At 36.7% G+C, this 13332-nt stretch overlaps 1 protein-coding gene across 3 annotated transcripts in view; it reads left to right on the forward strand.

The window, feature by feature from the left end:
- Window positions 1-13332, forward strand: part of LOC123682160 (protein singed) — a 35922-nt gene that overhangs the window by 6384 nt on the left and 16206 nt on the right. The window contains exons 1-3 of one of the 3 annotated variants that reach the window (XM_045620609.1): window positions 3424-3456; window positions 6052-6289; window positions 10912-11168. In XM_045620609.1, coding sequence (XP_045476565.1) covers window positions 3439-3456; window positions 6052-6289; window positions 10912-11168 — 513 coding nt within the window. In that variant the 5' untranslated portion in view covers window positions 3424-3438. Of the gene's footprint in view, window positions 1-3423; window positions 3457-3654; window positions 3928-6051; window positions 6290-10911; window positions 11169-13332 lie in introns of those variants that run through there. The other 2 variants (XM_045620608.1, XM_045620610.1) reach the window with 2 other exon arrangements.

The following is a 13332-nucleotide window of genomic DNA, read 5'->3' on the forward strand; positions in this document are numbered from 1 at the left end:
GGGACATGTAAAAATTGCGTATACTCCTTCTATCTATGTTTATTACTCTATGTTCTCAACTGTGGCCATTGATTTTGCACGGTGTTCTGCTACTGTCCAGTATAATACTACATGGTTTTGTGCAGCAAATGCAAAATCTTTCGTTTTGAATGCTAGTAAAACGTAATATAAAGGTATTCGCAAATTACATTGTATATCTACAGCAACAAAAATCGTAGAGATCAAATTTAATGGCCTATGCAAAAGTAACTTTTCCTTTTTTCAGCTTGATATTCTGCACGTAGCTTGAAATGGTTATTTCATATAAAATAGTCCTAAATTTGAACCTACCCTGACAGTTTCGTGTTCATTTTCATATATCGATAATAAAACAAACCGAACACACATAATTTATATTGATTGATAGATAACAAAATTAATCTAATTATTAGGTATTCTCTTCACCTATTGCTTGTGGAGTTATTGGAACAGCTATATTATCTATAGATTCATAATTATTTATAGATTTCGTATATTGTGTAACTTCAAGAGCGTCATCAGAACCTTTGAAATTCAAGCAGAATATCGAAAAAAAATTAGTGAGGAGTTTTTTATTTTTGTCATTAAAAACTTCCTATATAATTCACTCATATAAAGTTATGTAGCCTCCAAAGGCACAATTGAAGCATGAATGAAGTTTCTTATTTCACGTCAGTGTTTTTCTAATATTTTTATGCTAAATCTAAAGAAATGCTTCCAGCAATGTAAGTTCTCAAGTTCACGGTCATTTGATCCAAATCAAAATTACTTATGGAAGCAATCCAGTGAAAATCACTAATGAAAAACTATCTGAAAACCAAATTAATCTCTCCACTAATAACAAATTCATTTACGAAAATATGTACATCAATAAACTTGGTCCGTTGAGCACAGAATCGGATCAGACCTAATGAAAGATTCAATAATCATCGGTGCAAGGCACATTCACATTCACGAAAACCAAAATTTATGTGGAGATTCACTGGACGGCAAAATATCGAACGGATCTTGTGATTTTCCGTTAAGTGAGCCAATGGGTGAAGGGAAGAATCGCTGTAGCGATTTTAATTGCGATTTTATCACAGCGTAGTAGCTCGTGTAGAATAGCGATGGTCATCCTTGCAGAAAAAACAAGGCAGGAAATCTGCCTAGTTCTAATACGGAACCTGATCCTTTCACACCAACGCAAATCGCTATCAGTTTTAATAAGATGCGGTCAAGAAGCTGATCTAGGTTAGAGATTGCTTCCAAACATCTTGAGGTATTAGGCCAATTGGAAAGTCCCCGGTCTGATGCACAGATGGCGGTGCTAGTATTAAATCCATATGATTTTTAGTTAGTACCAACCTTCAAACGATAAGTGTCAAAATTTGACAGTACTCCGACGATTAGTTTGTGAGATATTGCGTTGTGAGTGTAGCTACTTTTGTTATTTGAAAAAAGATGAAAAAAAAAAATTTCGTGTGCTGATAAAATATTGCTTTTTGGAGGGAAAAAATACAGTTGAAGCAAAATCTTGGCGTGATGAAGAGTTTCCGGGGTCTGCACCAGGAAAATGAACCATAATTGATTAGTATGATAAGTTTGAACGTGGTGAAATGAGCACCGAAGACGGCGAACGCAGTGGACGCCCAAAAGAGGCTGTCACCGACGAATAAATCCAAAAAGTTTGAAAAATAATTTTGAATGACCGTAAAGTGAAGTTGATCAAGATACCAGACATTGTGGAGATATCATCTGAACATGTACATCCAATCATTCACGAATATTTGGACATGAGAAAGCTGTATGCAAAATGGGCGCCGCGTGAGCTCACAATCGATCAAAAGCAACAACGTGTTAATGATTCTGAGCAGTGTTTGAAGCTGTTTAAGTAATTAAACCTGAATTTTTGTGTCAATATGTGACAATGGATGAAACATGGCTTTATTATTTCACTCCGGAGTCCAATCGACAGCCAGCTGAGTGGACTGCACACGATGAACCGAATTCAAAGCGAGGAAAAACACAACAGTCAGCTGGCAAGGTTATGGCATCAGTATTCTGGGTTGCGCAAGGTATAATATTCATTGATAAACTCCAAAAGGGCCAGACCATCAACAGTGATTATAATATAGCATAATTGGATCGTTTAAATGATGAAATCGTTGGAAACGGCCTCATTTGAAGAAAAAAGAGGTGCTGTTTCATCAAGACAATGCACCGTGTCACAAATCAATGGAAACAAGGGCAAAATAGCATGAATTGGGCTTCTAATTGCTTCTGCACTCACCGTATCCGCCAGATCTGGCCCCCAGCGACTTTTTCCTGTTCTCAGTCTTCAAAAGAATGCTCGCTGGAAAGAAATTTAACGCCAAGGAAGAAGTAATCGCCGAAACTGAGGCCTATTTTAAGCGAAAGACAAATCGTACTAAAAAAAAGGTATCGAAAAGTTGGAAGATCGCTATAATCGTTGTATCGCTCTCGAAGGTTGAATAATAAAATGGATTTTGCCAAAAAAATGTGCTTTACTGTGGTAGATCGGGGACTTTTCAATTGGCCTGTCATTTCATACTTCATAGGAGTTCTATCGCCAATCTCAAATTATTTCGTACCAAAATCTTTCAGAACCTCTCTAGAAATTGCTAATCATCAATTATTCAAATACATGCTCCTCACTTAATACGAAAAAACTTCAACAACTAGTTAATTTTATTGATACGTCCCGGTCCAACTGAATATACCACAATTCCAACAGTTATTTTAGGTACATAGATTGTTCTTTATGTAGTTGCTACGTTCATTGTTCCATGTTTGAGTCACTCATTATCACCAACTTCGCTTGTACTTGAAGTAACCTATCCTAAAAGTTTACTGTTAAATGTTCTATGATAATAACAAAATTATACCCTGTAATAATAGCAGTTCTATAGAATACTTCACTACAGCTCGATATGAATAATTTTAATTAAAGGATGAATCGCCGAAAGTATGAAGTGCTGAGAATTCAACAGAAAATGTTACTTGTAACTGTTATTCAACGGTATGTTACGCTTATTTTGAAATTGTTAATAATCCTTTGTGTAAAATCTGCAAAGTTCTTACTGTAATAAAAAACCAGAGCCAATTCATCATTGTTTGCCATTGTATGATAAAGTTCAGTTGATAAATCCTTTCAAACTATAGGTTTTTCTTCAATGCAACTCGATGCCAAGAGTCATAGATTTAACTGATAGAATTATTGGTCAACAATAAGAACACTGAAACGATAACATTAATGTCAACACTCCCAAAGATAACCTCAGTGGTTACTCCTTTTCTGATAAACTAAAATAAGGAAAGAAGTTTATCAACTTCCATATGAATCAACGATTAATATCAAAATATGGAAGTTGGTAAACATAAATATGTTGGTGTAGGTTGTACTGTTATGAACAAGAAATGAATCTCGTGATAGAGGCAAGTTTAATAACCTATCTGATGATTTATGATTGAATGAGAGGATAAATTGATCTTCTAAGAATGTTAGTTTGTACGTGAGCATGTACATGCTTACAAACCAGACGCAGATGGCGTTTTGAGATGGGTTTATTGATAAATTAATCCAAGGATTTGCAAGCACAGCGTAGGTCAAAACATGAAAACGCACTCGTATTTTAAAAACATCTCATTCAATCAAAATTGTTCATCTCTGTTATTAGATTGTTTGTGATGGAACCTTGCAGAATGATATTTAATTTGAGAGTTTTATCAAGAAGAAGAATTAGAAATGAAGTAGAAGAAATTCTATACTTTGAAAGCTTCCATGTCTTCATGACAGAGGTGTCATTAATGTTATGATTCAGATTGTTGTCTGTGAAAATCGCTTCATCACCTGAAAAAAATATGATTGTATGCGAGATAAACAGAATATTTTTCCCCGAATCCAAGGTAATCTGATTGCAGAATTAATTTTTGATAGCTTTTTACAGAACTGAATTTATTGGAAAAGATCATGGCATAGATTTTTTAATTTTTTCCTTTCTTTTGACTACCAATAGTTTCTGTAATTCTTCCTATTGTGCTATACAAATCTATTGCATTTTTAGATCTATAGAAAGGTTTTTGAAAGACTTTTTTTCTATTTTTCGATATATTCAACAGTGCTTCATATCTCTAGTTGGAGAAGAGATACAAGTCTAACCTTTTATAGAGTTATAGTTGCTGTATAGATTTTCAAAGAAGTTGTTCTCATATTTTCGAAATGTTTTATTCTCCCAGCAAATTGAGACATTTTTAACCAAATTATATTATTGGAAGATGCACAAAAAGCAATCGAATTCTATCAAATGAATCTCTTGGTATCTCGATTCGAATCTTCGCAACTTTGGTATGCAGATGTTGAATTTTGTCCGTATGGCTCCTCTAAATTTAGATCCGTTATTTCTCTGGGACAAAGAACACCAAATACCGTTATTTTACACTTGTATCTTGACATGCGAATAATGAAACCGACGTTCAAATCCAAGATTTATAGTTGTCTTTTTCCATATTCGATACAGTTGGTTTATAGTTTATACTCGATGAATTCAAAGCAGTATTCGATACCCAACATTCCCGAGGCTTTTGAATATACTTTCGCACTGATAGGTTGTTTTGGTCAGGCTGTATTCAGTTAGTAATTCCGTTTATTTTCGTGGAAAAATTGAGGTACCTAATTAAGAGCTTCTTTGTGTGGGAAATTCTTGAATGGCTATTAGAATGAAGCATCAATTTTTACTTCAGCGCTGAATTGGTAAAAATTTGAATTGGCGACAGTTAGATTAATTATTGCTATTATATTCGATCAGTAAGCTATTTCAATCAATTAAAATTATTAAAGCAGCTACAAAGCACCTGCTATGTAGCGGAATTTTATAAGTGGTCCATTGTTTTTGGTGTAATGGAGAGAAAGAGGAGATAATTTAAAATTTGCCGACAAAGATTCTTCATTCGTGCGTCAAAAATAAGGGGTTTTTCCATAGAGTAATAAACATAGATAGAGGGCGTGTACGCAATTTTTACATGTCCCCAACATGGTTAGATTACGTTGTCGGATTGTGATATATTTTCAAATCCACAATTTCACTATATCGTTATGAATGTATATTATATTGAATGAAATATATTTATTTGGAAGATTCCGGATTAATATGCAAATTCGAATATTTGGAATCCGATATTTTTCCTAATTGTCGAATTTATAGTATGCAGAATATTTATTATTTTCTGTATCTACCTGCTAAAATCCAAGGTTTGGCAACTTTTGCTCTCCTAGTGTCATCGGTTGTTTCACGTCGTTTGGCGCGCTTGAAGTTTGTTTTCTGAATTTCTGATATATTTAGGTATTTATTTCAATATATTTGGAGTTAACATGAAACTTGCTTCACTATGGGACATAAGAAGAGCGTTCTTTGTGGAGAAACTCAAGAATTGAGTGAAATATCTTATCACTGATATGTTTTCAGTTCCGCGCGCTTCATGTCAAATTTGATAGTTCATGTTGGGGACAAAATTTGCTTACTGAAAATGACATATGCTCCCTCTATCTATGTTTATTACTCTTAGGGTTTTTCAATAGGAATGATATCATTTAAAATGGTTATGGCAACGCCGTGTATTTGTTTTCGGCATTTCTTATGTCACTTGTGTTCAGTAGGTTATGCTATTCATCATTGAAAGAAACACTATTAAAAAATGTTAAATTGTTTTATCAACCTCAGTGCTGCTTTACAAGTCAATATACGTGTTCCAAAAACCTCGATCTGCAATCAAATATTATACCAAAGTTTCTACAGTAATTGGCAAAGATGAATAGACATACTTTCTACTTCAAGAATAATCTACTTAGCATTGAGTTGTTGCTCACCCCCTAGGGAAAATAACAAGGAAACATAGTTAGGGATGCTCAATTTCAAATTCAATCACGAATTCGTCTGCTGTGGTTAGAACCTTATCGTTTGAGGTCCGCTCAAAATATGAATACATTAATTGTTCTGTAGCAAAAAAAATTAATCTCAATTTTGTTTTTTCCAGCTCAACTACGTATCCATAATGAACGGTACCAACGGACATTCAAACGGAGAATTTAATGGTTGTGGTGACATCATCACCCAAAACCAACAGAAGGGATGCTGGACGATTGGTCTGATAAACTCAAAGTTTCGCTACCTGACAGCTGAAACTTTCGGTTTCAAGATCAACGCCAACGGCACCTCTTTGAAGAAGAAGCAGATATGGACCCTGGAACCAGAACCTACCAGTAATGGTGAAAGTGAGTACCTTCCTCCATTCTAGCTTTATTCTTCAATTGTATCTGATGTATGTACTGTTAAATTTACAAATTGAGTATCAGAATATACCTAAACAGTGATGCCTTTGCTGTGCCGCTTTGCCAATAGCTAAAATTTCCGCACAATAATGCATATACTACCAATTGATGCAAATATAATTAATAAAATCTTGACAATACTTGATTTCGAAACACTTTTCAAGCTGTTGCTAATGACAGGCTAGGACTTTAGTTAATCAACTGGAAAACAAGTCGATCATTTGGCATACATATGGATTAAAATTAGAGGAAAGCAAAGACATAAGAGTATGTAGGCTCGAATTGGGGTTAGCCTTGCCTGGATTCATCACTACACTTATGAGTCAAACAGAGCATCAGCTGAATGTAAAGCAGTTGGTGAAAACCGTCCAAAACGTCCAGAATCTCAAACTTCAGCTGGAAAATCTATGGCATCAGTATTTTAAGACTTGCATGGTATATTGTTCATTAACTATCTTGGCGAAGATAAAACCATCAACAGTGTTATAGTGGTGTTGAAGGCAATGAAATTGCATAAAGAACACCTGCACCTCTCTATGTGCTTGAAAAAGGTACTATAGTGCAGCAATTCAGCGTTAGGAGGCCAGAAACAAAATATCCCTGTTCAAGAACACACTAAGACTTGCTGAAGCAAATATTTTCGAGGAATTTTCACCTACACAAAGAAGTTCAGCAACTACCAGCATCTAAGACTCTAATTATTGTAGGACTTAGGATTGGGCACTGTAGGTATAACTACCTCGACAGATGAAATTGTAGACTCTAAGGGTCGGACATGGAATCAACTGAACACATACTGCGCAAATGTCTAGTACTAATACACGTCTGAGCAATCCAGTTCTAAATCCTCACAAAGTGATAGCCAAGACCTTCATAGACGTTGTCAGATCTGTAATTCTGAAAAACTGCTTTCTAGCCAATTCGATCCTTCATATACACCCTGTATACACCTTCACTATGGTCAAACCGCTCTCCAAAGATACTTACAATCGAAAGATAAGTGGAAATAAACGTAGTAAGAACATTCTGACGGTCAGGATGCAATCAGAGCATTCTTATTGGAGTACTGAAAAAACTCAACGAAATAGGCAAGAATAACAAGATCTGGGTTTCCGGTCACTCAGGAATTGAAGGAAATGAAGAGGCCAACACACATGCCGGAAAAGGAGCATGAACTCCTTTCATTGTCCCAGAACCTTTCTGTGGTATAAGTAAATGTATCTACAAGAAAGAGTTTCAGGTGAAGGAAAAAACCAAAAGAGGAACACTTTGACGAAACCTACCTGAGTTGGATCATTCCAAAAAGTTTCAAAGAAACTTTAATACTGCAAGATCTAAGAAGTATCTGGATCTTAGCAAGAATATGTTACACCTCCTCACTGGATACCTTCAGAGCTTTGCCACCAAAGGAAGCACCTCATTAGAATGAGTATAGCAGAAAATGTCGAGTGCAGATTCTGTGGGGAAGAAGAAGAAACTCCGGATCACCTGGTGACGGAATGCCTCGCCATAGCTAGCTAACGCAAAAAATGCTTTGGACAAGAGACTTGTAGAAGTGAGCAAGTAAGCTCCTTGCAGCCATTCCAGATACTAGAGTTCATCAGAACACTGGAACTGGAAGAATAGCTGTAGACTGCAATGACTTGTGGCGAAAACAGCTCTGATGGGAGGCATAATAAAAAAAAAAGTAGCAGTGCATCAATGAAACTCCCCTTGAATCTACAATCTACACCCTGAATTCTACCATACACTGGGCGAAATGTAAATCAGCTACATATTTTTCCATGTCGTTGATTCTCTTTGAAACTTTTGGAACATGTGAATACTAAAATTGTGTTATTAAGAGAATTTGGTTAGTACACAAACAATCCAATCACTCTTGAACGGATTACTCATCATTCCACGACTACCAACCGTTGCAACAAAAAAAGCTACGATATTTCGCATTCCTGTAAATCGTTGAACAGGTCATCGTGGCCTATTCATTGTTAACTTTTACAACGCGAACGTGTTATTTTCTTATGGCATTAGTAATTCGAATTCACGAAGACCAGCTCCAGAATAGAAAATAGTGAATTCAGGGCAATAAATGTCACGGCTACGCTTTCGTGGTTTCCATCTCGGCAGTAGAATGCAACCTTTAGCGTGAAGATTGGCGAAGGAAAAGGTTAGCAAAAATTGCTGCGAAATTAGATAATTTAAGGTGCAATAATAGATTAAATTGTTTCGGGTTTGATGAAATTATTTAAAAGGCCAATTGAAAAGTTCCCGGTCTACCATAGTAAAACACATTTTTTCGGCAAAATTCTATTATTAATCAACATAGTTGCCTTCGAGGGCGATACAGCGATTATAACGATCTTCCAACTTTTCGATACCATTTTTTTAGTATGATTTGTCTTTCTCTTCAATATAGACCACTGTTTCGACGATTACTTCTTCATTGGCGCTAAATTTCTTTCCAGCGAGCATTCTTTTGAGGTCTGAGAACAGGAAAAAGTCGCTGGGGGGCCAGATCTGGCGAATACGGTGGATGCAGAAGCAATTCGAAGCCCAATTCATGCAATTTTGCCATTGTTTTCATTGATTTGTGACACGGCGCATTGTTTTGATGACACAGCACCCTTTTTCTCTTCAAATGGGGCCGTTTTTTAACGATTTCATCCTTTAAACGATCCAATAACGCTATATAATAGTCGCCGTTGATGGTCTGGCACTTTTGGAGGTAATCAATTAATATTATACCTTGCGCATCCCAGAATGCTGATCCCATAACCTTGCCAGCTGACTGTTATGTTTTCGGTTCATCGTGTGCAGTCCACTCAGCTGACTGTCGATTGGACTCCGGAGTGAAATGTTGGAGCCATGTTTCATCCATTGTCACATATCGAAGCAAAAATTCAGGTTTTTTGCACTTAAACAGCTTCAAACACTGCTCAAAATCATTAACACGTTGTTGCTTTTGATCGATTGTGAGCTCGGCGGTTCCCATTTTGCGCACAGCTTTCTCATGTACAAATATTCGTGAATGATATGATGTACACGCTCAGATGATTTCTTCACAATGTCTGCTATCTCGATCAACTTCATTTTTCGGTCATTCAAAATTATTTTGTGAACTTTTTGAGTTTTTCGTCGGTGACAGCCTCTTTTGGGCGTCCACTGCGTTCGCTGTCTTCGGTGCTCATTTCACCACGTTCAAACTTAGCATACCAATCAATGATGGTTGATTTTCCTGGTGCTGACCTCGAAAACTCTTCATCAAGACAAGATTTTGCTTCGTCTGTATATTTTCCCTTCTAAAAGCAATATTTTATCAGCACACGAAATTTGTTTCCTTCTTTTTTCAAATAACAAAAGTAGCTACCCTCACAACGCACTATCTCACAAACCAATGGTCGGACTGTTGTCAAATTCTGACACGTATCGTTTGAAGGTTGGTACTAACTAAAAATCATATGGATTTAATACTAGCACCGCCATCTGTGCATCGGACCGGGGACTTTTCAATTGGCCTAATATTATTCGTCGTAGGGTTTTTGGGATTCACTGATAACTCATGAAAAAGATATGAACTCATCTTATTATATTTCAATTATTCTGTACCGTTTATAACGAAACTGTGGTTGACGTTAATAGTCTTCGTGATATTGACAATCACTTTCCACAAGAAATCCTTGTCATCGTGATAATAACACAAACAAATTAAAACTGTCAATCTTCAGGTTATTATCGAGCATTATAATCTACTCCCAATTCGATTAAAAAATATCAGTAGGATCGAAGAATTCAAGAGAAAAATTAAGGAATATATAGGCGAGTATGGTTCTGATTTTGATATCTACTAGATGAAGTCGTGGTGTGTTTGCATTTGCCGTTGAACATGTTATTTTCACCTTCCCATTTGAATTTTTGTTTTTTTTTTAATGTTGTTATTGTTGTTCGTCTCCTCCTCATCGCTGTTCATGATCTCGTTTACTATGTTTTTGGGTGCACTAAGGAGTACTTTTTGTTTTTTGCACAGGTCTGTACTATTATTTTCACTCCATTACAGACGGGTGAGAAGGACACAAAACAGGCATTGCCTAGGTGATTCTCGCCTGTCCATGGAAATTTTAATCTAATTTAGTTTATTATAATTATAAAATTTTGTACAGACTATTGGTTGAAAATATATTTGATTTGATTTGCATCCTGTCAATCTAGAAAGCTGTAATGAAATAGATATGAGTAACCGCAGAAAACCAGATAATACTTTGGTAATTCCAGAGGTACTAATGTTATTAGTCACGGTTGTTGACTTTTCTTTCTACCTATTTTTCCACATTTATCATTTTCATTATCAGAAATTAGGAATGTGAGTGCACTGAACTGAACTGAAAAATACTTGCAGATGCTTTGATGACGATTTCAAGTAAATTTGGTCCTACTCCTACCTAATGCAGGTATTATACCCTGGCCGGCAAAGTTACCGGATTTAACACCACTCGATTTTTTTGCTTAGGTTACTTTACTCAAAAAATTCACATGAGAGTTGTCATATTCTTATCGTATATTTCTTCCAGGCATGATCTACTTGAGGTCCCACCTGGACAAATACCTTGCAGTCGATTCCTTTGGCAACGTGACCTGCGAGAGCGAGGAGAAGGAACCAGGTAGCAAGTTCCAGATCACGGTCGCTGAAGATGGTACCGGTAGATGGGCCCTGAGGAACGTAGTTCGCGGTTACTTCCTGGGGGCCTCCTCAGACAAGTTGACGTGCACTGCCAAAGTTCCTGGAGAGAGCGAATTCTGGCATGTCCACCTAGCGGCAAGACCTCAGGTCAGTTTCGAAAAAAGTCGAATTTTTGGAGAAATTTTTTTTTTCGATTTGATGCTTTGAATTTTAGCCTTTAACCTTTTTGGATGGGGTTCTCGAAGCTTGGAAGTCGAGTCTAGTATAACTATCGATTTTGTTACATAGACATACAACTTTGCTTCCGCCGTTTTTTGTTGTAAAAAAAAACTGGTGTGCCGTGTACCATTGATCGAAACAAATGATAGTCCGAGGGAGCAACTTCTGGAGAATACGAGGGGTGGGGTAAGACTTCCCATTTCAATGTTTCCAAGTATGTCTTGACCACTTACGCAACTTGTGATCGAGAAAAGTCATGCTGAAAATCACTTTATCATGTATCTCGTTGTATTGCAGCCGTTTGTCTCTCAAAGTTTGACTCAAACACATCAAATGCGTTCGATAACGATCGCCTCTGATTGTTTCAGTCGATTTCAACAACTCATAATACACTACTACGAGCTGGTCCCACCAAATACTGAGCATGACCTTGAAACCGTGAATATTCGGTTTGGCAGTCGACGTGGAAACATGGCCGGGATATCCCTATGATTTTCTACGCTTGGGATTATCGTAATGAACCCATTTCTCGTCTCCAGTCACAATGCGATGCAGAAATCCCTTCCGTCTTTGCCTTGCAAGCAGCTGTTCACAAGCAAACAAACGCCGTTCAACATCTCTCGGCTTCAACTCGTACGGCACCCAATTTCCTTGTTTCTAAATCATTCCCATAACTTTCAGTCGTTTTGAAATGGCTTGTTGCGCCACTCCCAATGATCCTGTCAATTGTTGTTGCGTTTGACACGAGTCTTGATTCAGTAATGCCTCCAATTCTGCATCTTCGAAAACCTTCTCTCTTCCACCGCCATGCTGGTCTTCGACGTCAAAATCATCGTTCTTGAAGCGTTGAAACCACTCTCGGCACGTTCTTTCACTAAGAGCGGCTTCGCCATAGGTATTTTAGAGCATTCGATGAGCCTCAGCCTCAGAGTTTTTCATATTAAAGCAAAAACCTCCCGCAAAATGACGATAATTTGGCTCTTAAGATGACATGTTCAATCGAGTATAACTTTATGATGCAGACACAAATCGACTAATATTTCGATGGCATTATGTTTAAAAATACCTGAGCTTATTGTATGACATCTACGATCTCTTTTTTCGACTACCACTTACCGCTAAAGCCATCTATTGCAAAACGGCGAAAGCAAAGTTGTAAACCTAATGAATTAATGAAAGTATGTTCTGTTTTCGTAACCACAAAATGGATAACCATGTATCTTCAAATGTTTGCCTGAAATTGAGAAAAACACCCTAACCTTACCTAACCTAATAAATTAATGAAAGTATGTTCTATTTTCGTAACCACAAAATGGATAACCATTATTATTATCTTCAAATGTTTGCCTGAAATTGAGAAAAACACCCTAACCTTACCTAACCTAATAAATTAATGAAAGTATGTTCTATTTTCGTAACCATAAAATGGATAACCATGTATCTTCAAATGTTTGCCTGAAATTGAGAAAAACACCCTAACCTTACCTAACCTAATAAATTAATGAAAGTATGTTCTATTTTCGTAACCACAAAATGGATAACCATGTATCTTCAAATGTTTGCCTGAAATTGAGAAAAACACCCTAACCTTACCTAACCTAATAAATTAATGAAAGTATGTTCTATTTTCGTAACCACAAAATGGATAACCATGTATCTTCAAATGTTTGCCTGAAATTGAAAAAAACACCCTGTATAATCTGTTTTCTGTATACTACAAGGCCAACCTTCGTGCTTTGTCATGATGATATTTTTAGTATTCGAGACTAAACTCTATGGAATTTTTTCTGAAAAAATCATTTTTTTCTTCATGAAACTTATTAGTAATGAACCCGTAAATAATAAAGCTGAAAAGGTTCCAGAAAATACCCTAACTCACAATTGTCCTTGTTCATTTCCTAACAGCGTTTTTTCGAGAACCGATAGACCAAACCCTCCGGTTGACCCCACCGCGTGTGGGCCCCTTTAGAGTTCGATATACACGTCGTGCAGATTTGTTATTTCCGTGGAACCGTTGAACCGTAATGACAACCGAGAGGCGGTTGAGTTTATTGGCAGCGCTTCATTTTCGATTTCAAAACGTAACATTCGC

Source organism: Harmonia axyridis, chromosome 6 (assembly GCF_914767665.1).
Source record: "Harmonia axyridis chromosome 6, icHarAxyr1.1, whole genome shotgun sequence".
Taxonomy (NCBI): Eukaryota; Metazoa; Arthropoda; class Insecta; order Coleoptera; family Coccinellidae; genus Harmonia; species Harmonia axyridis.